The 24499-nt window shown below is 39.7% G+C and overlaps 1 protein-coding gene across 2 annotated transcripts in view; it reads right to left on the reverse strand.

Moving 5' to 3' along the window:
* Positions 1 to 316: 316 nt before the first annotated feature.
* adgrd1 (adhesion G protein-coupled receptor D1) overlaps positions 317 to 24499 on the reverse strand; it is a 32084-nt gene continuing 7901 nt past the window's right edge. For both annotated transcript variants that reach the window (XM_044366351.1, XM_044366360.1), the window contains 19 exons: positions 23931 to 23998; positions 23224 to 23373; positions 23025 to 23075; positions 21563 to 21686; positions 21092 to 21199; positions 19678 to 19753; positions 18588 to 18729; positions 8956 to 9029; positions 8234 to 8357; positions 6072 to 6175; positions 5224 to 5335; positions 4587 to 4740; positions 3129 to 3195; positions 2800 to 2866; positions 2532 to 2623; positions 2295 to 2421; positions 2158 to 2199; positions 1908 to 2000; positions 317 to 1820 (listed from right to left, as the gene is read on the reverse strand). In XM_044366351.1, coding sequence (XP_044222286.1) covers positions 1725 to 1820; positions 1908 to 2000; positions 2158 to 2199; positions 2295 to 2421; positions 2532 to 2623; positions 2800 to 2866; positions 3129 to 3195; positions 4587 to 4740; positions 5224 to 5335; positions 6072 to 6175; positions 8234 to 8357; positions 8956 to 9029; positions 18588 to 18729; positions 19678 to 19753; positions 21092 to 21199; positions 21563 to 21686; positions 23025 to 23075; positions 23224 to 23373; positions 23931 to 23998 — 1871 coding nt within the window. In that variant the 3' untranslated portion in view covers positions 317 to 1724. The remainder of the gene's footprint in view (positions 1821 to 1907; positions 2001 to 2157; positions 2200 to 2294; positions 2422 to 2531; positions 2624 to 2799; positions 2867 to 3128; positions 3196 to 4586; positions 4741 to 5223; positions 5336 to 6071; positions 6176 to 8233; positions 8358 to 8955; positions 9030 to 18587; positions 18730 to 19677; positions 19754 to 21091; positions 21200 to 21562; positions 21687 to 23024; positions 23076 to 23223; positions 23374 to 23930; positions 23999 to 24499) is intronic.

Genomic DNA, 24499 nt, shown 5'->3' on the forward strand with positions numbered 1-24499 from the left:
TTTCTGTAAAGAGTTTAGGCCTTGTGCACCATACTGACACCACGCATTTTAGTGCCTAGAGGCCAACAATCTCATAATCCATCAGGGCCTCAACATCATAGAAACATCGGTATCATAGAAACCAGACAATTTCGTTGTTGTGTGTTTTAGCTGGTTACATAATGTCTCCATATCAGTGAGTTAGACAGTACAGTAATAACTCTCTCCTTTCAAAAAATGGTTTGATAATAGTGTAATTCACAGGTACATATACGAGTAACCAACAAATGGCATGAATCATGTTGCCTATGTAATGAAGATGACACAGATTCTTGTCATAAAAGTTTTTTAATAAAGATAATTGGAAGCACAAACCATAGTACCATAAGACAACAATCAATAAAGGCCTTATACATGTTTTGAAATACTGAAATATTTAACTTTAAATCTGACATGAAAAGTGGGTGCAGAGTGACTTACAGTAAATCCTGTTTTAGGAAACTTAATGTTGGTACAGTGTAAGATAAATGACATTTTAAAATATGTCATCTCCCTCCATTCTCACAGTATGTTAAGAAAAAAAGCAACCACCTTATCATGTCCCTCTGTTGTGGAACATATTTATTTTAATGTACAAAAAAGTATGAAAATTTAAAAGAAATTTAGCTCTAGAAATAGCTAAAGACATCATAAAACTTCACAGAAATGTGTCCACAACACAACCAGTATTCACTATTCTTCAACAAGCATAACATACTGCATCTTACGAAGATGTGAGGTACTGCAAAATACCAGTCAGTTCATTTCGAGAGAGAAAACACACAAACGGACACAGAATTTAACATGAGAACATACTGATTGTTGAGCTGTGACACTTTGCAGAAGACGTGAAACAGAACTCAGAATCACAAAATAAATAAATACATTATAACAGAATTACATAGGGTCTAATTCACTGCTACATCATCCATTGTTATTATGCAGGTATTGCGTTAAAGCTGTGTGAATGAATTGAGAGGTGTTTATCCTGCAGTGAGAACAGGTAAAATAAGCTGTTTATCCCAGGTGATGATGAATCAAATGCTGTTAACAGCTGGTGAAACCATGATGTTATTGTTTTGAAGGCATGAATCTACATCTACAGCAAAATATAAGCGCTTTCCTTGGTCTCTCTGTATCCAAGGTCATGTATTTATACTGAAACATTCCCTATGAAAATACTAATCATCTCAAATTTTAGTTACATTTTCTACAAGTAAGTTAAAGCAGATGGATTTGCACAATTTAATTTTGTGAGGAAAAATAACATGTCAAAGCATATCACTGTGATTTAAATAAACTCTGGCCGCCCATTAAGTCAACTGCAATGGACATACAGACCATGCAACAGACTACTCTGCTACACAGAGCGTCATGGTCAGACCCTGAACTACGCTCTTACACTCTTGTGTCACCTCACTGACCTCCTCAGAAATCCCTGCTCCTGTTTTTGGGAACACAATATGTTTTTTAATGAGACATTATTAAGGCACAGTTCTTAGAGTCTGCTTGTCTTTAAAGGTGAAGCTATTATTTAGCTACACAACACCTCCTTTGGCATCACTTTCACTTGAGGCTTGGATGAGTGTCCAATTCAACACATAAAATAGTGGAAAAAAATACTCTGGCATTCAGTGTTTTGTCGTTCTACACTGGTGAGCTTCAGATTGCTCTCCTGCCACAGACAGAAACGGTGATGTGTGGTTTTACACGGCGGAGAGGTCGATACGATTGGCTGAGTTGGTGCTTTTGTCCCATGTGTTCATCTTAGTGGGAGTTACGCCCTCCTTGTTTCCATTCATCTAGAGGATAGTAAGGAGAATATTAGCTTCAGGTAAAAGTTGAACAGCTCATCTTTGCTCTAGTGGATCTTTAACACCAACACTCACAATGTCAGAGTTGAAGGGCTTCACATTGATGTTTCGGATGGAGCTGCTGGTAAGAGACCACACCTTGGTTTTGTGTTTGAAAGCAGCTCTGACCTAAAGTACAGAAAGAAGTAAAACCATTACACCATTAGACCCTGTTGCCAAATGAAATTCTGCTGTTGTGTGTGTGGACAGTTTTCTCCCACAGGACTTGACAAAAAGATAACATAACTATCATTAAAACCCAAATTTAACATGTTTAGCACCGTACCTCAGAGTTGAGAAGACAGTGAAACAAGAAGACAAAGAACCCCTAAAGAAAAGGAAAAAACTGTAAACTTTAGGAGGAAATTCACAAATGACTGCAAACATTTCGGAAAAGAAAATATCTCGTAGTGAAGAACTTACTTGTAACGAGTTGAATACTGCGAAGATATATAGGAACGGCAGGGAGTGCGTGTTAACAGCTAGTACGCCGAAGATCCAGGAAATGCCGAGTATAGGCAGGAGTACAGCTACTGCCTTTGCTGTCAGCCTAAAACAAAGCAAGAGAGAAACCCAATTTATATTATTAGTTCTGGATATGAGGACAGTATCTAATAATCAAAACAGTACTGGTCTGATCATGAAAGCAAATCAACTCACTTGACTGCATTAGCATCTCCATGAACCTTGTAATTCTCTCCGCTGATACGAGATATAATTCTGGTCACAGATATCAGAATGCCGATGTTCACCTGGAAATCAGAAAGGAAGCAACACAATTAATATGAACAGAAAACACTATTTATTTTCTTTCTTCCTGGGATAGAAGACAAGCTTACAACTGATAGAGATTAAGAAGTAGACCAAGTTAGGCAATGAATTGTTAACTGTAAAAATTGACAAGTGCAAATTGTTATAAATTCCTCACCACAATGACAAACAGGGCTGGTGCCACAAATGCCCAGATGGCTCCATTCTTCAGTGACAGCCAGCAGCTGAGAAAGCAAACACACGGGAGAGAGTGAAAAAAGATATATGGCGTTGCCTTCCAAGTAAAAATGCTCTAATGCTGTAATGTAAATAGGGAATGACATCTGTAGTTACTGTTAACCTGAAAGTTTTTGAATAACTTTAAACACAGTTGGCAGTTCCAATTTCTTTCCACAGGTGATGTCATTCTTATGCAATGCCACCGAGCTTTGGTCAAATCAAATTAATTCAATATAAGTATGATATACTTTTTTTGGTCATACTTACTTGTCAACTTCACCGTAACTGTCCAGAGCTGATGTCATGGACACCACACAGATCACCAATGGAGAGCCTGTTAAAACAAAAGACAAAGAATCCCCCCATGTTACAAATTAACTATAAATGTAATTTAGTCTCCATGGCTGGATTGACCTGCTAAGGGACCCTGGGGCAAAAAAAAAGTTGTTATCAGCACACTCATATTCCTCAGTCAACAAGTATGCAATCAACAGAATGATTTAAAGAACATGTCTGTGGCACTCAGCCCATTTTTCCTACTGAAGACAATAATCTTTAAAATGAGTTGTAAATATACAGTATAATTTCATTTTTAAAAATAAAATTAAAAAATAATTTCCTGAAACTGCTGGGCTTCGTAGTTTTTTGTTAACGTAAATTGCACAGTAAATTGTGCATTTGGGTATTGGGTTGGGAACTATTTTCAGCTGCGGATTAATTGCTCTGCTGTATTATTGTGTATTTCAATGTTCAATTCATTGTTAGCTTTTGTCTGTTCATGGAATTTGTTAATAACGAGAAAAAAATTGAATTTCACCAGGGTTATCTTGGAAAAAAAATCCACAGGTTTTGACAGATTTAAGCGAAATACTGTAGTGCAAAATAATTCACTTTTTTTCCACGTGCACTGTATATAGACGGATGAGATTTTCTGAGATTTTCATGACACACTATGAAGTGAAAATTGCCTGTCGTCAAAAAATATGCCTTAACTAATTTTAACAAACAGCCTACAGTTAGACATTGTGGCCCTGATTATATTGTCCAATATGGTAAATGCTACCCGCCAAACGTTTCTTCTTCTAGGTTTACTAAATGGAAACTGTTACTATATTAAGGAGGAAATAAAAGATAAAAGCCTTTATCACAGCTTATAGCAGCAGCAAATACTTATAAAATGAATTTACTTTTTATTTGCATCAGGTATGCTTCTAACTGTCAGAGAAGTCTCTAGCACATAATTTGCAGTTGGCCACACAAAATGAAAAATTACTCTGGCCAGAAGAAAGGAAGTAATAAAAAAAGGATCATTTTTCCACTAATGGGTTCAACATGTGGAGGAGAGACGATGCATTCCCCAGCATCCAAAGACAGTATACGTATGTCCCAGATTCTTTTCATCTGTCCATCAACTCTGGTTCATTGAGATCATGAGGGACAATGTTACACTGGAATGTAACTCAAAGCAGATTTATTTAACGGGCTCATCTTTATTTATGTTTAATAAACAATATTTGACCAGTAAGGTCACTTAAAAGTAGTAAAATCACATTTACAGTAAAGGACTGGCATGAGGTAGAGACAGGACGATGGGTCAAACTGGGGAAATAAAATAAAATGACAAGTACAGAAAACCGATAAAATGACAAAAGAGAAAGTCAGTCAGATATATCTTCTGGTTAATCCATCTGAGTGTAGTAAATAAAGACGGCAGAGCAGACTTACCCCAACCAATGCCATAGTAGTAGAAGTGTTTGCTACCCTCAGAGCCGAACACCTTGACCACCATGCTGTAGAGGTGGAGGCCCTCCACCAGCATCCAGGCGAAGGCGCTCAGAAAGAAGAAGTGAAGCAGGACAGCCATTACCTTACAAGGCAGCTGGGACAGGGGACAAAAAAATCATTCTCATTATTATGTTTTTATTGTTTCTTTTTTCATTCTCATTTGTTTTTCACTCAACTACAGTATTTTTCTCATTTTTTCCTTTACACTTTCTTCTTCTTTCTTTCTTTCACGCATAATTCTTAATTTTAATCATTCAAGTTGTAGTTTGCTCTTTACAATATTTAGCATTTTTTACACTGTAAAACACAAATGATGTTTCTCTCATTATTTATTCAAATACACACAGACACACTCACTAATCTTTCTGAGGCACACTATAATCCTCATTGCCCTCATTATATTAATAATTATCATTTATCCAGTAATTTTTATTATTATCATCATCATCATTTTTTAAATCTTTTTTATCACTGTAATAATTAAAAAACTACTCACAATCATTATCATCAACAACATTGTTGTCATTACTACATTGCTCATTATCATTATCATCATCATGCTGTACTGTGTAACTACCGTGCCCGGGCTGAAGCGAGCGCTGATGAGCAGTAAGATCTCAGCCACCAGGATGGCGAAGGACAGGTTGGCGTGGATGTGGTAGCGTTGGTTACGGATGGTACTCACTGACCTGCAGAGCAGTAGGACAACATCATATCAAAGTGCTATAGTATTGTGATCAAAATAACATTTTGAAACAGATATTTATGTTGACATTGGTGCATTTATGAGATAAAAACAGTATTTATCAAATACAGTACATGGAGTGTATGTGTGAATGTATTGATCAGGTAATATATTGCAATACATTATATATTAAAGTCCCCCTCCACTCAAAAATGTGTTTTGCTTCTTCTTCCTTCTCTTGGATGTTTGGGATTCACTGTACAGAGTTTGACACTAGAAGGCTGCTTTCACATTCATCTGCTGAAGGAGGAAAGTTTCTCTGTGCTCACCTTCACTCTGAGTTTAAGATGTGTACCTATGAGCATGATTTTGTGACATCACAGCTAGTTTGAAAGCCAATTGTGGTTTAGTATGCAACTTTGATAAGTGTGATGTGGAAACTTGAAGCCTCCAGTGTAACACTGAGAATGGACTTTTCAGTTAAGTAGGAGACATCTTGTGTTCAGTTGTTACATTTGTATACTCATAGATTCTGTTTTTTTTTTTTGTTTTGTTTTTTTTATGAGGGAGAAGGAGTAGATGTAATTTTAACTTTAACTTAGAGAAAAATACATCTAACACAACATTATTCAAAGAAGAGTGTTTTTATATGTCTTAAAACATGTCTGGAGGGGGTCTTTAAACATAAATTAAAGATTTATAAATGTAAGTTATTAATGTGAGTAATTGGTGATACTCACGACAGGACTGCAAAGGTGACCAGAGTGATGGCAAGACAAAAGATGGAAATTGAGCAGCCAACATAACCAATGGTTGACAGTGCCACCTGGTGGCCGGTGGTGAGCTGTATATGGAGACACAACGCCAATCAACAATGGACCAGACAACATGTAAAAACATTATTATTTTGCGTACATGGTGGATTGGTACATTGTGCCAGCAACACACATGCAATGCTAGTTCTTTCCAGACTCCTGGCCTGTCTCAGTGAGACTCTGCAAGTCTTATTAGCCAAGAAATTCAAAAGAGCTTGGTAGAGTTTATGATGAATAACACAATATTGACCTTCATTAGTATTTTCTCAGGCAGGCTACCATCCAGGACTGGGCACGAATATACTCTTTAACTGTCATAAAGTCTTAGTAAAAGTCTCCAGAGTAAAGGATAAAAAAGTTGGATACGACAAACGTTTTCACTAATTGAGAGGTATGCTTTTTTAAAAAAAAAAATACATGTCTTAAACATTTGAAATAAAGTTGTATAAACTCATTGTAAAAGTACAGTTAAATACCTGTTTTTATGGTTTTGGGATAAGCAAAATGTACATTGTCCAAGAAGCTAAAGAGTGACAGTATTGTGTTTCTCCATATGCACATGCCCATGGTGTACAGCCTTGTGCATTGATGTTGTTTTGGAGTTCAAGCTATTTTGAGGGTTTGGGTTTGTTTCTCCATTAACTGTCTTCACATGTGCCTTGTCATTATGAGGGCAGAGGAGTCTCAACCTTCCAGAAAAGGGATACGTGGGATGTTCCCTTGCAGCTGAGGGATGAGGCAGCCCACTAATTAGAGACTGGCTAAGGGAAAGTATAGCATCAAATAGACTTCTGCTACTTAAATACAGCACTGGCCCACTTAGCAGCAATAAGAACTCCTTCTCTCTATTTAAAGAAGCCAACAGGGTTGCTGACCATACTCCTGTGGCACATATTCTTGGATAACAAAGAGTCAGTCTGTGGTGACAATGCTCATGGGGTTGGCATTCCAAGTTGCTCTAAGTGCAGATAATGTAAATGTAAAATACTGAGCAGAAGAGTGTAAAGAATTGAGGAGAAGCAGCAAAACTGTAATCCCAGATGTTGTGAAGTGACAGTTTTTGGTCAATCTTTAAAGGGACAGTTTTTGTACTCATGGGGGACTGTGGTCCTTGAGGAATGGACCACTGACCTTTGCAGTGATCCAAAAGAACCACATTAATCATGGTTGTCCACAGCACTTCTGTATAAAACCACCAGTGAAACCGACATTGTGACTGTGCAGGTCTGCTTACAATTGACCTACAGTGAGGAAAAGCAAACTGTCCAAAAGGCAGCAGTGGGGGCTTCTGGTTGGTGGTTTAGTGTGTGGTAGACCGCTGTTTCCTTTCTAATTATGCTACAACAAATCTACTTATTTGTGACAAGACACAGAGGGAGGGGTACACTTTTGAAAAATGGTGGCATTAACCTCCCTTTAAAAGTAGTGGGAGGTTTACTGTGTCTGCAAATGTCCTTACAACAGATTTATAAAAAGCTCTGTGGTGAGAAAGATCATGTTGAGCCTTCAATAATTTATTTTTTGGCCACTTGGGGGCAGCGCAACAAGCTATACACACAATGCTGACACATTATCATCTTATAAAGTTGATATGGCTAAAGTGTTTGCAAAATGTTGCCTATCCAGTAGATATGGAGCAACATTAGCATTCATTTTGGATTTCTAGCCACCAGGCAAATGTAAGTCCAATTATTCACTTTAGTCTCCCCCAAGTCCTGAGGAAAATGTTTGTGTCTTCAGCTGCTAAATGCTCCACTGTGTTTGCCAGATAGTCGCTAACTTTGTCTGTTTGTCATTTGGTGCTGGACAGGTAGTATATTTCAGGATTATCAGGGATTTTTCCCTGAAAACAGCTGCCTGTTGTGGCTTGAGACGAGGATGATGAGAACAGTGAGAGTCAAAGCAGCAGAAGCCAAAACAATAAGCTGAAAGAAGCTAAAGCGCTCCGTAGGGGAACTGTAGAGTTGTGAAATAATCCTTCGTGGGTTCATCGTAATGAGCAATTTGTTCCACATTACATGTAGTAGTTTAATCTGTTGTTAATATAAAAATATTAATTGCAGCAGCTTTTAAGAGTGGCCTCATACCTTTAACGGCACCACTTGCATAAGGATGGCAAAGTTGGTGAGGTGGTTGCACAGACACACAGAGTATGTCATGTTTCCATCTGAGCGTACACAACCTTCGTTGGACCATACTCCCTCTTTTGAACTGAAAAGGAAGACAATTATGTATTATTTACAGAGAAACATACAGAAAATACATACACATAACGATGTGCGCATTCAAAGCTAAAATAAGAACAAAAGAGACAAGGTTTTTAGAGGATAACTACTGGCAAAGATCACTTAACATGATCCATTGTGGGAAGCAAACCGAGAATTTTCTTTTCTGAATTTACCAGGGCAACCTGACAGGGCGATCCAATAATTCACATTTTTCTTGAGCTTCGGGGCAAAGGGGAGTCAGGAGAGGAAGCCTTTGAATCCAACTAAAACACACTCCCTTTTAAAATGATTTATGCTCTCTAAATAGTGTTTTGGCTTCACTTATCATAGCACCATAATTTTTCAGTGGGCTGTTGCTCAAGATACATCAAACTGAAACAGCAAGACACATAACGCCGGGTGTTTTTGATTTGAATGAGAAAAGGGAAATACACCTTTTCCAAATCTTATGTTATTGCTCTTGATTCAAGAGTTGTGCAAAGAATATGCAAAGAATCAACAATCAAGACAAAGCCTCTCTGGCTGCACATCTGAATGAATAATTGGGACATGCTGTATCTAAATCATGAACACAGACCCACCTGTAGTCCAAGAAGGCACAGTAGAGGAAGACTTTATTGCTCTGATTTAATACTTGATCCTGTTGTTCTTTAGTCTGAAAAGTAAAAGTAAAATAAAGTTAAGACAATCCTATCTTTAAATATGTGGCATAAGAAAACATTTGTTTTGGATTGTACTGGCTCATTAAATTACAAGTTTTGTTGTTCCAAATCTCACAGACACCTCTTTGGAAAATGTGCTTTGATAGAGAAGACAGCATTGAATATTTAAGACACAAATTAGCCTCATTATTTCCTTAACACAGTCTTTCCTTTGCCATATGCTCAACAGAATCAACAGATCTTGATGTATTGCAACACAAAAAAATACTGTACAACTGGCTTTTGGATCTAAGGAGGAATAAACCACTTCATTAATTCAGCTTCTGATACAAAATAAAATGCTTCATTGGTGTGTACATGCCAATAAATTCAACTAGAAGGGCCTGAGATCATATTAAAGGAAAGACAAGACGCAGATCGACACTCAGCAAAGGTGATTATTCTGCTGAAAGAAAATCCCTACTGTCTTCAAGAATCTTATTTGATTATAACTCACTTTTTCCATGTCATTCCCTAATATGAGATTTGGCATCCCTAGAGACAGTGAGCTAATGGCTAAAGTGCAAGAATTCAGTAATTGGGGCTTGGCCCTGGTTTCAGGTCAAACCACTACCCTCCTCAATCTGTCATCCGAAGAAAACAACACTTTCATTGGCTGGTTGGGTGTATACTGAGAGACTGCTCACCTCCTCTCATTCCTCGAGCCTCGACTCTCAGACTGAATAAGTATATGATTAGATGGACTGTGTCTGCACTATTTCCTTCTGGAAAAAGTGAGAGTGAGAGTGAAACTGACAGTCAGGCTGTCTGTTTCCTGGCCCATAGGCTCAGTGATTCATATTACCAAAGCATAGCACAATACGTTGACTTCATTGTGTAACCAAAATCTTTGCTCTCATTCTGTCTGTTTTGCACATGCGGCTCTTTAGTCATTATGTATTGTTACCCTCGAGATGAATGCATGGATAGATATTCATGTGGCCCATTAGAGCAGGCAGGACAATGGATCCAAGAGCCATGAGAGCGCCATAAATGCACCCCGTCATCACAAGCTGGCGTCCAGCTTTGAGGAGCTGCAAGCAACCCCGTGGGTGAATTTACTGCTCCCTTGTGGGCTTTAATAACTCACATTTCTTGTTGGGTGTAAATGAAAGCAGATGGAAGAGAGACAAACTGTAATTGGCACACTGTAAGCCTTTGCTTTACAGTGTCATATTTGCACTCCACAACTGCTGAGCCTTTAATGTTGCAATGAAGGAAGACTAATTATCCACATTAAGCACAAATGTAAACCCTGTCTTGTGGGAAACAATCCATAATTATCAAACCCTGAGAGGTATCAGATACACTCTAACATATACATTAACTAACAGACCATCAGACATGAGAGAAGTGCTGTTTGGCCATGCTTCCTCGCTAGCAACTGTCTGTTTGTGGTACATCCAGCATGTGCTTTTGAGTTGATATCTGTGGAGAGGTGCAGGGACCTGAAAGTCACTGCTGAGTGTTAAAATGCACTCGGAGATCTGGCCAAGCTCTGCGTGCACACCGTTGTTCCCCAGTGCCCCAAGGCCTCAACATCTACCAGCCAAGACTGCAGCTGGCACTCCAACTCTCTTATTAACACCAGAAGGCCAGCAAACACCACCTTGGAAATCACTTCGAGCCTCGTAAGAAGGATAGACAGAGAGAGGAAGAGAGGAAGAGGGGAGAGAGGAAGCTAGTGACTGGAGAGTGATGCAGAGTGACAGACTGATAAGGAAGAGTCAGAGAGAGAGGCTGATAAATCATAGATAGTTAAGGTATTTCTAATGCTCCTATGTATGTCACTCTGTCCCATTTGATGCAGCTGTCAACCACATCTTCATCTTCACTGGTGACATAACAGTGCTTACTTTAACAACAACTCAGTGACCCTTGGACTTTACAACAGTGGAGTTCAGAAATGAAAGAAAACAGTCTTTAATCCTCAGATTCACCAGCAGCTATCAGTGGTGGAAGAAGTATTCAGATCCTTTAAGTAGAGGTACCAGCAGCATCTACCTAGCAGCAAGATGTACTCAAAGTATCAAAGTAAAAGTACTTGTTGTACTTGTGAGTGATGCGTTATTGTATATGACATTATTAGATTAAATAGATTGTGTGAGAAGAATTTTACTGCTGTAACTGGTGACATAACTGCTTTATACACTGTTTTGTTTTGTCCAGCGGCTCCCAACCAGGGGTCAGGGCCCCTGCAAAGGGTTAAGATAAATCTGAGGAGTCATGACATGATTAATGAGGGAGGAAAAAAAAAAAACGTTCTGCTACACATATTTGTACTCATTTCCTAATATTTGCATTTTTTTGTGAAACATTAGATGATTTAACATCTTTGGGCTTGACATTTTTATTTAAATGACACCATCTGGGAGGTTTAGAGGGGACATTTTTCTTTGGTAGAAGTGCTGTCAACTCATAGACCTCTGAAATGTGACAAGAGGTCCCGTCTAGACACAGATTTTTTATGAAAAAATATTCTTTGAGGCCGTTTTTGCCTTTAATGGATAGCAACAGTTGAGAACTGACAGGAAACGGGGTGAGAGAGACGCAGAATGACATGCAACAAAAGTCTGCTGCTACATGCCACATCACATAGCATGCATCTTAACCAAAAGACTACCGAGACGTAAGTTTATCACATTTTTTCATGTAAAATCTTAATCAGAAAAAGTAACTATGGCTGTAAAATAAATGTTGTGGGGTAAAAAAGTACAATATTTCCCTCTGAAATGTAGTGAATTGGAAGTAGAAAGCAGCATAAAATGGAAATACTCATGTATTGTAAAGTACAATCACCTTCAAATTGCACTAAGTAAATGTTTCACACTGGCAGCTAGTAGTATTTTGGGTGCACAAATATGACTTAGCTGAGGCAGCTGCCAGGGGAGAACATTACTGTAAATTATGATACTTGTTTGGAGTAAACAAACTGCTTATAGCTGCCATGTCATTATACGCCTGTGATACGATCATGTTTTACATAACAACAATTTATGTGGAAATTCCGAGCATTGTTTAAGATTTGAATGGTGTATCCTGATGACGCTAATGGCGACACATCTATCAACCATGTACACCACCACACCATCAGCTGTCATGTTGAATAAATGGCCCTGAATGCTAACATGAGAAACGCTGGCTGCTGCCTGATGTATACATCTCTCTAGCACAAACTAAGCCGAGTCCTTTTTCTGGTTAATGACTGTGTTGAGACTGTTTGGTAAAATGATGAGGGATGGAAATAAACACTCTCATGCATCACAAAAGTATATAAGTCTTAGATGACATATAGAACCCAGTAATTTGTGTAAATCCAAGCTTTTCTGTCCTCTGTGGTGTCTGTCAGACCTCCCATGACTGGCAGAGCTGGAAGCCGGAGCCTCGCTGTGGTTGAGCTAGCTTCAGCAAACACCGACAGCATATGCCTCTGCAAATCCCAAGACTTCGGGCAATTACAGGCCAATTTAAATCCTAGCTTTTGACGGCTGGTTTTCAAGTATGGTGCCATCTATTGACCTTGTTTCAACAGTCAATTCAAAACAGACAGACGAGTGCTGTCAGAAAGTAGACTGTCACACAGTGTCCTGTGTATACACGCACGCACACACAGGCTTCCATTTCTGTACTTTAGTCTGCAATAATCTAAATTTAAGAGGTTTAATTCACAAATGAATTAGCTTGCAGCTACGCATTCAACATTAAACTTTCACAAAAAAGAAAACTTAATTTTTTTTTTTTAGTACTGAGTGAGATGGACAAAATCATATATCATGATATTTTTGACCAAATACCTCGTTATTGATATTGCAACATTACTGTAGGAATGACTTTTGGGGCTTTCACATAATATTTACACAATGATATTTTTGATAAATAATCATAAATAATGTGGATATAATGACTAAGTGTATAAAGGCAAATAACAGAACAGCTAGAACAGTCTGTAAGTTCAGAAAATTACATCACTTTACTGTAATGCAGCCTTTAAAACCAGGAGAAGACAACACTCATGACATATCATGATATATATTGCCCAGCCCTAATGACCATTACTGTATACAGTAATATTATGCAGCAGTGAAACCAAATCAACAGCGGTCTACTTTTTACAAACCCAGATGGAGATATCTACGTAAAAGTTTCAGTTACACTCGACAATAATCATATGTGATGTGAGCACAAAATAGTCAGCATAAAAAAATCAGACATTTTGACCAAAAATAAAACATTGAAACTCCACAAAGGGCTAGTAAGAGGACCTTGAGTAAATGTTTGTCAAATATGAAATATCGCTTATAAAAAAGTCCTGCACACACCCACTCAATCCATCCAGCGCTGGCACAATGGGATGCAGCCACAAGTGCAGTCAGGCATATTTCAGGAGCAAAGAAGTCTAAATAAAGGCTTTGGTTGCGCTAAATTTAAAAAGCAGCAAAAAAGGAAAAAAAAATTACACAACAGTATGAGTGAATAAGTCAGCAATCTTAATCTTCTCCTTTTCCCTCAAATGTTCCAAATATTTGAGAACACAGAGAGCCAGTGTGTAATTTGGACTGCACTTTCTGCGTTTGGTATAGCTATCATTTCTTAACAGTGCAGCTGCCAAGAGGGCCCATAATAACAGCACTGAAACTCATCAGTCACACTTTATAAAACTACAACGTATTATTTAAAACTACCATCTTTTTTGTGGAAATGTACAGTAGGTGAAAGTCTTGTTAAATGTGTGAGTCAACAGAAGAAAAGACTGGCTAAGGTGTAGTCAGCTTTTGACAATGGCTGAATTGTTCCGCCTAACAACAGAGTCCATAATTGCATTTCCCAAAAGCTACAGTAACTGCTGTTAAATTTAGTAAGGGAAGGAAACACTTTATTGCAGTATGTCTGGGAAAGGCACGCAGAAGTATGGTGAAACATTACTCAGTGCAGTCGGCTCAAAGAACACTAACTGCAGCTCAAAACTTGACCTGGAGTTTGAGAAAAATATGCCCATTGAACCACCTTAAGGTCATGACATTAAAGCATCACGCTAACAAAACGGAGTGTAGATCTCATTGTCGTTGTAACAGGGCTTTTCAATCAGAGGTTAGACTTAAGCTGATCCACGTACAGCATGTGAAGTAAGTATCTGAATCCATGCAGCTAAACACAAATGGCCTTGAGTGAGCTCATTGTGTCAGGGGAAATGTAATAAGACATGCAGCTGTGGTCTCGGCTCAATTTCTGAGATAGACACTAAAAACAAGGAGAAGTGTTGATAGGCATGCAGGGTGTGAGGAAAACTGAGGACAATTAAACAACCCCAGAAGTTTTGATAAAGGTGAGTGGTGGACGCTGAGAAATACTGTACCGTGACTGTTACTTTGGCTCAAAACAGCAAATATGACAAAGGTTTCTTTCCTTTCAGAGCTAATCTCACATGACAACGGGAGAGGTTCTCCATGCATGAATTCATGTGTTAAATTCCCACAGGCTTTCATGTGGGCCCACCGTAACGTTTCTCTGGTTCCTGGCCCGTTTCTGTTGGAGCAATATGTTTGCATTTGTAAGTTGATGGCTGCATTTTGAGCCTTCGCAGAGAAGTTTGAACGTGGGGATCATACGGGTCAATAAGATTTTAAGCTTGTGAGAAGATAATAAGAAATATTTTCAAAACCTTCACATTCAAGTTTGTCAATGAATAGAAAAGATTCATAGTTGTGGAAATAAAATGAGAATGTCTAAACAAAATTTGTGCAAAATTGACATCAACAGTGAGGTTACAAAAAGACACTAAGAAGAACAACATTGGGAACATATGAGTCCAGATGATTCAAAGGAGAAAGATTTCTGAAAAAGAATTGTATAAAATTTGTATTTGCAACTTAAATGCGTGACATCAGTGTCACACACATTGTGGGAAGTTTGGGTTTCACAATTTTCTGCTTTGACTATTTACTCAGATGTTCACAAAAGCAGTTTTTTTCCTTTGTGTAACCTCACCATTGATTTAAGATGTGAAAATTTTTATTTTAACAGTCTCTAATTCACTCATCCAGTTTTGCCTCAGGTTTGAGTGAAGGCTGATTTACAACCACCGGTTTTAAAGTTCTTTCTGAACATTATTTTACAAGCTCATTTTTCTACCCACATTGAAGCTCATAGAAAAACTTGTATATACAAAATCAGCACCAAGACCTTCCCTATCTTCCTCTGGCTTCAAACTGGAGCTGCATGTAGTGAGAGGTGGTGGTCGTAGGGATAGAAGGGGGGAGCTAAAATGGGAGGAGCTGTAAAGAGAGGCCCTAAAATCCAACTCTTTTGGCAAGAGAGGAATAGCAATAGCCAGACCTCCATCTGTGATTGATCAGTATGCTGGCTCACACAGCTTGTGTTTGTATGTGTGCTGGCGTATGGATGGGTGTGGGTGGTTGGAAGAGAGGGAGAAAGAGAGAGAGAGGAGAAGAGGCTTTGCCCACAAGCTGGGCTGGGCGTGTGCTAGGAGTTATAAAAAGACTGGCAATAAAGAACGGTTATTATTGTGGCAGAAAAGACTGATACCAGTATTTGCTTACATGATTAAACAATTAAGAGTGTGGGTATCAGAAAGTGTTAAATAACCTTTGCATGTTTATGTTCAAAGTGGCTGAACAATTAATCCATTATTTTCTGCAGGAATTAAGGAGCTCCAAGGAGTCTAGACATCTTTGTTAACAAAAGCCACCCAGTTTCCCTTGTTGCCCCTGACCTCTTTCCTTTCTTCACATCAAACTCTCGCTTTCATGTGCCCATGAGAAGGAACCTATTTGTTAAACGTCACAGGACAATGTGGCCGCTACTTTTGTGTCCAGCCACTTAGTGCATAGTTGAACTGATAGAACAATGGTGAAAGTCAATTGAGTCAATTTGATGAACTGAGTCATTACATTCTCTTAATTTTTTTAACTTTTCAGGGAAGAAAATCACAGTTACATTCAGTCTGTGTAGAAAAGAAGACGTTGCCAATGTTAATAATTTGTAGTTCTACTTTACTTCACAAATTAAATGAAGTAAAAGTCAATTAAGGGACGGACGGAGACACCAGCACTCTTCCTCTGCTGCCAACCTGTGTCACCGTTTGCCTTGGACCTTCTTATGAGGCCGCCAAACTAACACACGACTTTACAAGCCTGTAAAGTCATGCCCTCCTTGTCAAAATCTGCTTTTCAAATCCTCTCACTTTTGACCCTATAAAGAGTGACTTTGCTCATGAAAAAAAATCTTTCCATTCATTCACTTCATACCATCAGTGTGATGCTTTGAAGGAGGAAGAGGACAGGGAGGAGGTGTCGGTGTTTTTATGTATGTATTAATGTTTAACTACAGACCCCAGTGCTTCCCACCCTCTTTTTTCTTCTCTTCTTCTCTCCTTTGGCCCTCTCAAACTGAACCTGAGTCAGATAGTAATAATAAATCACTGGTGGAGCCAGGGTCCAATCACCACTGTGGCCGAATGGCGTGAGAAAGCATGTGGGCCTCCAGCAGCCTTGATAACGCCTTCTCTGGGTATCAAACTTGGACCGTGCCATCACGTAACGCAGCACGTCGGCTCTGACTGAGTCCGTTGGGAATTGCATTACCTCACTGTAACAGCACAGTGAGGTCATGCCATTCAATCAAGAGAGCAAGGTCACCCAGACACCAACGGCATGGCTTTGACCTTCAGAGAGTGGTACTTGCCATGACACCAGGTTGGTGACACCATCAATCCATGGTACATATGGTTTATCTTGGCAGGTGTAAGATAAAGAAAATAGATGGCATTCTGAGTCTGAGTCATTACACTAAGTGACTGTTAGTACAGTACAAGCGATGGCACACAGGACTAACCATGGCAACACGAAAAGACATATGAGAAAGCTGACACATTACGACTTCAGACACATTCAGCCTCCCTGCTAAGTTTTAATGAAGTCGCTGGGTACTTGTCTACTCTCCGAGGTTAAACCACTGAACTTGTGCCATGAGAGTACACCTTTGACCTTTAACTTACGCAGACAGTAAAGAGCGACATAAACAATGACGGGAAAGGTCTGCCACATACTGCGTGAGCAGCCCTCCCTGCCTCCAAGCTAGGGAGGCGATAAGTATCCATCAGCTGCCAAAGACATTAAAAATCCAAAAATAGTCACTTTTTGATTAAATCCAACTACAGGTCTGTGCGGCAAACCAGTTATAGCAAAACAATCCGTTTTCTGGACGTGTTCACAGCCAAAAGTGCTTGTGTGCCAAATTAAAATGCAGCTCCTAAATATAAATCATTGTCCAAGCTATGCAGCCTAAGTAAAGTTGAAAAGTGCTGGCACACTGCGTTCCAATCAGTATGTGTTAGTAATAAGTATAACAGCTTATTTGTAATGGGGTAGAAAGGAAAGAATGTAAGAAACCTGATTTATCCTTACATCAGAAGTAAAGGCAATCCAAGTGAAATAGAAACACCTTGACTCAACAGAGAGCAGAGCTGGTGAGCATCTCCAGCACCCCCATAACAAAGGAGATTATAAGCTCTCTCCCATGGTGTCAGCTAAAACAAACACAGTAATCATTGTCACAGAAAGCAGGCCAGATAATTGTAGCATAAACATTTATTTCACCAAGGAAAATGAAGGCAAACAAACCAATATTGCCATGGTTTCATGAAGCTGCATGGTTTTCATTTGTGCTCTTGTGAGTGAGGAGGGAAAAAAAGCCTATTTGTAAGTCATTTCAATAGAAAATGAATGGTTTTTGCAGGACTTTTAAATTAAACAGAGCTATGTTAGTAGGGGTTTAGTCAACTTGTTTTGTCTTAATAATTGCTATTGTATGATAGACTAATATGCAATTAACATCATGCATTTAAATGAAAAGAATGGCTTCACCATCCATTCATTGTGCAGAGGATTAAACACATACTATGGCTGTGAAGTTCACCGCCACATTTCTGACTTTACAAGGAAGCAAGCAAATGCGATACACATTTGTAAGTTAATTTTCATTATGAGTTTCCCATGGAAAACTGGCACAGCCCCTGCCATAAAGCAGTGAAGAAAAAATATGTTGTTCATAAAAGCAAGTTATTGTTCCCTTCAAAGTGCCCTAAGCCGACAGTTCAAATGTCCATAATCAGTTCTCTTTCTGGAAGCCACATGCTCCGCGAGGGAAAATCTAGGCAGGCTAATGAAAACCAAAATAGGCTTCGCTCTTTGTGTTGGTGAGTGCCCAGCTGCACAAGCCTCGGTCAGTGATAGACGCTCATCTTCTTACATAAGAGAACGCCCAAAAATAGAGCTGATAAATTTCATATGGGGGGATCCAGCTACTGCAGCCACAGGCGAACCGTGGCCTTCTTCCCTCTGATAAGGCGGGTGTCCCACACCCAGCAACTGGAAAAATTAAGCACTCCATTTTCCCAGTATGACTGACTCACCCAGAGGTAAATAGCAGATAAAGACATGAGTCAGATAAGAAGAAATGGGAACAGTTAATATATTGTACAAGCTGATTCTTACCAGGACATGGGTGAGAACAATCTTGATGAGTGGCGCTCCAGAGAGGTTGATTGACAGGGCCGGTGAAGGCTCCACTTTCAGAGAAATTAGGCAACTTGCTACTTGAATCTTATGATCCTTGAAATCAACTGCTTCGTTAATCCTAAAATACAAGAAGACGTGAGAAAACAAAGAGATTTAGATCCAGACACAGAAGACAGAGGAGGAGTAACAGAGATAGAGGGCAAGAGAGACAAAAACAAATACAGTCAGATAAATAAGAAGAAATCCACGGTATCCTTGCACAGGCACCAACACATAAGTGTTACACACTTGCTCAGAGCAGTAGCATTTAAGTGGGACTTTGATCTGTCTATATAATTAATCACGCTGACAACCAGCAGCGTTGCATCAATAGTCTTTCAGAGCCATCTGATATGTGACATTGAGATCATACAAGCATCACCTCTCTATCATGATACAAAGGGGCACTCTCACCCGCAGAGAGAGCGGAGCAGGGCAGTGGGACGGCCATGTTAAAAACAGTCAGTCACTAACACCTCCAGATGTTGTCACGTATTTTTTTTTATTTTTTATCACATTTGGTACTTAAACTTCTATGAAGGATGAGAAATGGGGAAAAACAGGTTGCTTAATCGCTGTTATGTCAGGTTTGGTAAAAATAAACATTGCAGCTGTAGTGGAACAAGCTGGCCCAGTGATGAGACAATAACTAAAGGGCGGGGCGGGTGGAGGCTGGGGAGGGGGGGGGGGCGGTAATGGATATGTAGAGCTAATAGCAGGGTGTATCAGTCAGGGGAGGTTGAGTGGTGAGATGAGAGATAGGCGAGGGGACAGATAAGACCCTGGCCCCAGGCACCAGCCGTTCTGTGGTTCAGGAAACATGGGCGCCTTAGTGCCAGTCGACATGATTCCTCACACAGGAAATATACAAAGAGGGAAGCCTTTTGAGTAGCTAGAGTGAATATTTGCAATTAACATTTTTGTTTAGAATATATAGTCCTAGATACGGTCCTCGCCAAAACCAAAGTGGGATGTCAAAACCTTCAAGTTTTATCTGACTTTATTGTGTGTTGTCCTGTCCTCTTACCTGGTCTTGATGGGGCTGATCTCATTGTAGTAGCTGTGCATGTTGTGGTAGAAGAGGCCAACGATGGTGGTTTGAGCTGAGGTAAAAAAAAAAAAAAAAAAGCAAAAAAAAAAAGCATGCACATAGTTGAATGTATGAGGCATGAGCAGGGGGCTGGAAATGTAATGCAGTGCTGCTAAAATGCTCACAAAGAAGGGAAGTTAATTAACGTTGCCCTGCCGCCGCACACTGGCACCGGCAGCCTAATAGGATAGCCGTGTACTCGCACAAGGGTGAAAGGGAGAGGGCCACAAACCATGTGGTTGTTGGGAAATCTTATGAAACCTCTACATGACTTCACCAGTAGAGCAGGAGGTCTGGTCCCCCTCCCCTAATCTGACCTATCATCCAGCTCGGTCCCACCTCAATACTGCAAGATAAACAATAAAATTGGAGGAAACCCTTAATGGTCCTGTTCCTCTTTTCAAAGGGCTTCTAGCCGGATCCGTTGACTGTGACAACAAAAGCCTGCTGATGTCAAACAAATGTGCGGTGTATATGCTGCGGGAGAGTTTTTAACCTTCCAAAAAATCATGTCAACAGAACACCCACCCTCCTCCTACCCCCCGGCCAGTCCCGCAACAGATCACAAGGTGGCCAGTTTGCTTGTACAACTCTCCTAAGGAAGACGGGGAATAAGAAAAAAATTAATAACAGACCAGTCTGCAGCACTCTCTCTCTCTAATTAGGATGTAAAACCTCCCCTCAGAGCGTTTCATACAGCCAGGTACTAAGACCTATGAGTTAATTTGATCCTGGCTCTAATGTGTCAGAAGAAACATATATTCCATTTCTGATAATAGTCCTTTAATGAATTATTAAAACGGTTTATTCCAGTGTTCGTATGGCAACATGGTGCATGCAGCGGCCAGGTGGAGCCAGGGGAATCTGACCTGAACACAAAGTCAAGCAAACAGTTTTAATGTCCACCGTAATTACTACTCCCCCTCACTCCGACTATGTGAGTGCACTCTTTTTAATGACAGAGGAAAGTGGAGAGAAAAAAGTGCTCTCTCTCATTCTTTCTGTTTTGAATAAAAGAGTAACTGCCAACATTAAAGTCATAGCTGGATTTCTATGGTGCACCATAAAGCCACACAAAAGCTCTCATGGCACTCCTGTAGTACACTCTATGCTATGTTAGTGGTCTTAAATCTAAGCATAATAAATTACCGGCCAATAACAAGAGCCTCCCAGCTGGACAATTTTCTCCTGGCAGAATGAGTGCACGACTAATGTGCGGTGTTCACACTCAACCTGGAGAAGTTGCTACTTTTTATGCAGAGAATCCTCAAGCTAGGAAAAGGTCTATTTTGTACATCAACTAAAGGAATGTGATGTCTGAACATCTGTCGTATGAAATATTGGCACTCACACTGCATGGTGAAAGCCTCGCCGGGCACAGAGATGTAGTTCTTGCCCTCCATGGGGAAGCGGTAATGCGGCAGGTTGTAGTTCTGTGGAAGTTTCATCAGATAGTAATCTGTAGGGTCAAAGGTTAGAAAAAGCGAGAGAGTGTTGAGAAAAACAGACTGAGAAGCATGAAGCATCAATCTGCTTTATCAGGGGTGGATCAAAGATGTGAGGCGACCCTTGGGAGAAAGACACAAGCAATTTAGTGGCAAACAAAATATTATGCAAAAGAACAAAAACCCCACACCCGTGAGAGGCAAGGTGGGGGGGTGGGGGATGACCCCCTCCAACTCTGCTTATCTGACCCGTATTTGTCCTCTGGATAAGAAAACGAATGATGTCAGCTTGACGCTCCATGTCCTTCTGTCCTAACCGTGTCAACACAAACTTACAAACAGTGAGTCACTTTATGGAGAGCTGACCCAATACTGACCTGCAACAAAAGATGTTCCACCCAGGGAGATGAGGGAGTTCGGGCTGGGCTCCAGGTTAGTCACCATGTGTTCCATCACTCTGTCCACGGTCTCGATCAGACCGCTGACCACAGGGGTGGACTGCTGCTCAACAATGACCCAACAGGAAAATGAGCACAATCAATTCACAATCACTGCTTTCAATGTCCAGTATTGCTTGATGCTAATCTATTAAAATGGGGTCACATCTTTAAAATGTGTTTTTGGAATTTCAAATTTATTACATTTTTCTTCACAGGTTGAATTTAAAATATGAAATAGGTCAAGTTAAAGGGCCACCACACCAATTTTACACATAAAGATCAATATATTGGGCCTGGAGACTACTACTCAATACAATACAATAGAACAGGTTTATAATATCTTCTGTTGTTCCAGAGAGAGTTTGGGCTTTGAAATTAAAAATTTATAACAGAGAGCCTGTGTTACAAACTGGGGGGCATATAGTTTGAAGGACGTTAACCAGGCAGGGAGCATCAAAGGAAATGCTGCTATTGTTTGGATTATGGGAAATCTGGGACCCAGGGTTTTTGGAGCATGACCCATACTAAAGACTATAAATTAGGATATCTCAGCCTCTGTTGCTTCAAAAAAAAACCCCACTCATTTATTGGAGTGCAATACAAAATTGTTGGAGAACAGCTTTAATCAAATAAAAATAAATAAACAAAAAAGCTAGAAAACCAAATATAGGTTAAATAAATTACCACTTAACATTGGTTTTACATATGTAGCATAAAAAACATCAGCATCCAGGCATTACAATTCAATAGTAATAATAGAAACTGGATTAAATGAAGAACAAAAATAAATAACTGCAAACAATGAGTGTGAAATTAAATACAAAGTTAAATAATGATGATAAGTCAAAAAGTCAAACATGTACCTTGTGTTTTCTCTGGAAGATTATAATCTGTGAAAATGTGATAAAGCGTGAAATTTTCTGACACTCATCATGAATCTGATCAGAAATCGCAAGGGGATTTACCGAACACTGTATCTACTGTCCAAGTTTTGCATTCTCGTACGTGAACATCTGTTTCAGCTTGCTCCTACAAAAACAACCGTGCTTGTTCTGAGCACTCAATGTACTGAAACCACACACTTTCTTCTGGAAACAATGTGTTGGTATATGAAAGCGCTGAGCTTCGGCCAGGATTTACAGTACCGGAAGCGGCAAATGTACATTGAAAGTAAGTCCACACCTCCATATTTGACTCTGTGTTGCCTATGTACAGTAGTTCTATGTGGATAACACTGCCAGGTACTCTTATTGCTCCTGGCACCACTTGTACCAAAAATGTGCAGTGTTAGAATCTGAAACTCATGGATCTCTTAAGTGCTCTTAAGGATTCACCAAATTGCATATGTTTCATTATGTCATGTTTAAACATTGCACAACAACATGGTGAACTCATTTACCTCTGGCAACCCCGGAGAGGACAGCACTTCTTCCACACTTTTGAGAAAAGCCTGGGTGGAAGAAAATGGACATCACGGAACTGTTGCATCATATGCACATGGGTGGGCATTGTGTCTGTGTGTGAACTAGCTTTGCAAGTGTAACATGCGCGTGTGTGTGTGTGTGTGTGTGTTTGTGTGTTGAACTGTGCTCCAAGACCTGCGTGAGGTTGTTGGCAGTGTTGTGAGGAATGGTCCTATTGGGCAGCGCCTTCAGGAAGCCCAACATTGGCATGGACTCCGGGTCCTGGGAGCTTTGGACCTCCTCATGCTGGCTGTTGACGACAGGAGAACTCACTTCAATGGCTCTCTGGGGAGACAACACATGAGGCATCAAATGAGGTTTATCAGGAGGTCGTTTCCGAAGGAGCATGGTGTTCCAACACACACAGGATGTTTAATGTGACTGATAGCCTGAGTTTGGGGGAATACTTTTTGTACAAGTGATTCAGTGTTGCTCTTTTTCAGCCTAGTGCCCTACAGGGAGCCATTTTGTGTGTAGTGTTGAGCAGCTGTCTCCACTTTCTTCTATTTCTTTATCCGTTTTCTACCTCCAAAGCCCTTTAATAAACAAGACCGCTCTATTCACATGTGCTGTCAATATCCTATTCCTTTTCTTCAAAAGGAAACAATAGTTCAATAAGAAATGAATTGTTTGCATTCAGGGAAAAAAGGCCTTCACCTTCAGTGATTACATTTGTGCATATTTTGGCCCCAAAACTGTATACAAATTATTCAAGCCATTTCTGTGTGAAAGAAAACCTAGATTGTTAACACATGTAGTTTATGCAATTTTACATTGGATTACAATTTTACAGGTATCAAAATCACATTTTGTTACTGCAAAGTCAGAATTGACAAACTTACGACTGTTGGTGTAGTTAAAGTGAGTTCTTTGGAGACGCTGGGTGTTGTTGCAGACACCATGGCTTGACCTAGAAAAGCCAAAAATCAAAGGAATCTGTTAATTAAACATTAGATGGAAGGTATAATTCACTCTCTAAAAAGTATTACAGTTTAGATAGCCCCTGCTTGAGTGCAAAAGCTGTAATCTTTCCATTTGAGAAGCATTTTTGTTATTTTGTCATTTGTCCTTTGTTGAACCTGACCAGGCTAGCTTCTATAATGTAGCTGGATTTTATCACCATGCAGCTTTAATAGTTTACAACGCTGGACGGTGCCCAGTCATGAAAGGAGATAGACAAAAGTTGGATAATCAACCACGTAATACTCTGCCACTAGCTCCTGTACAAGGTTAGGATACATTTTTATGTCTTTGCTGTCATTTAATGAAAAACAGCACTAACTAGCTACCAGAAAATGTCCATATATGGATGTACATTCAAGGTATCAGTCTGAACCATTCCTGTTCTTCTTTGGTTCAATGCAACATTTTATATGTGTGCTCTGGAGAAGTAAAAATATTTTTTCTGTAA

This window comes from Thunnus albacares, chromosome 2, assembly GCF_914725855.1.
Source record: "Thunnus albacares chromosome 2, fThuAlb1.1, whole genome shotgun sequence".
Taxonomy (NCBI): domain Eukaryota; kingdom Metazoa; phylum Chordata; class Actinopteri; order Scombriformes; family Scombridae; genus Thunnus; species Thunnus albacares.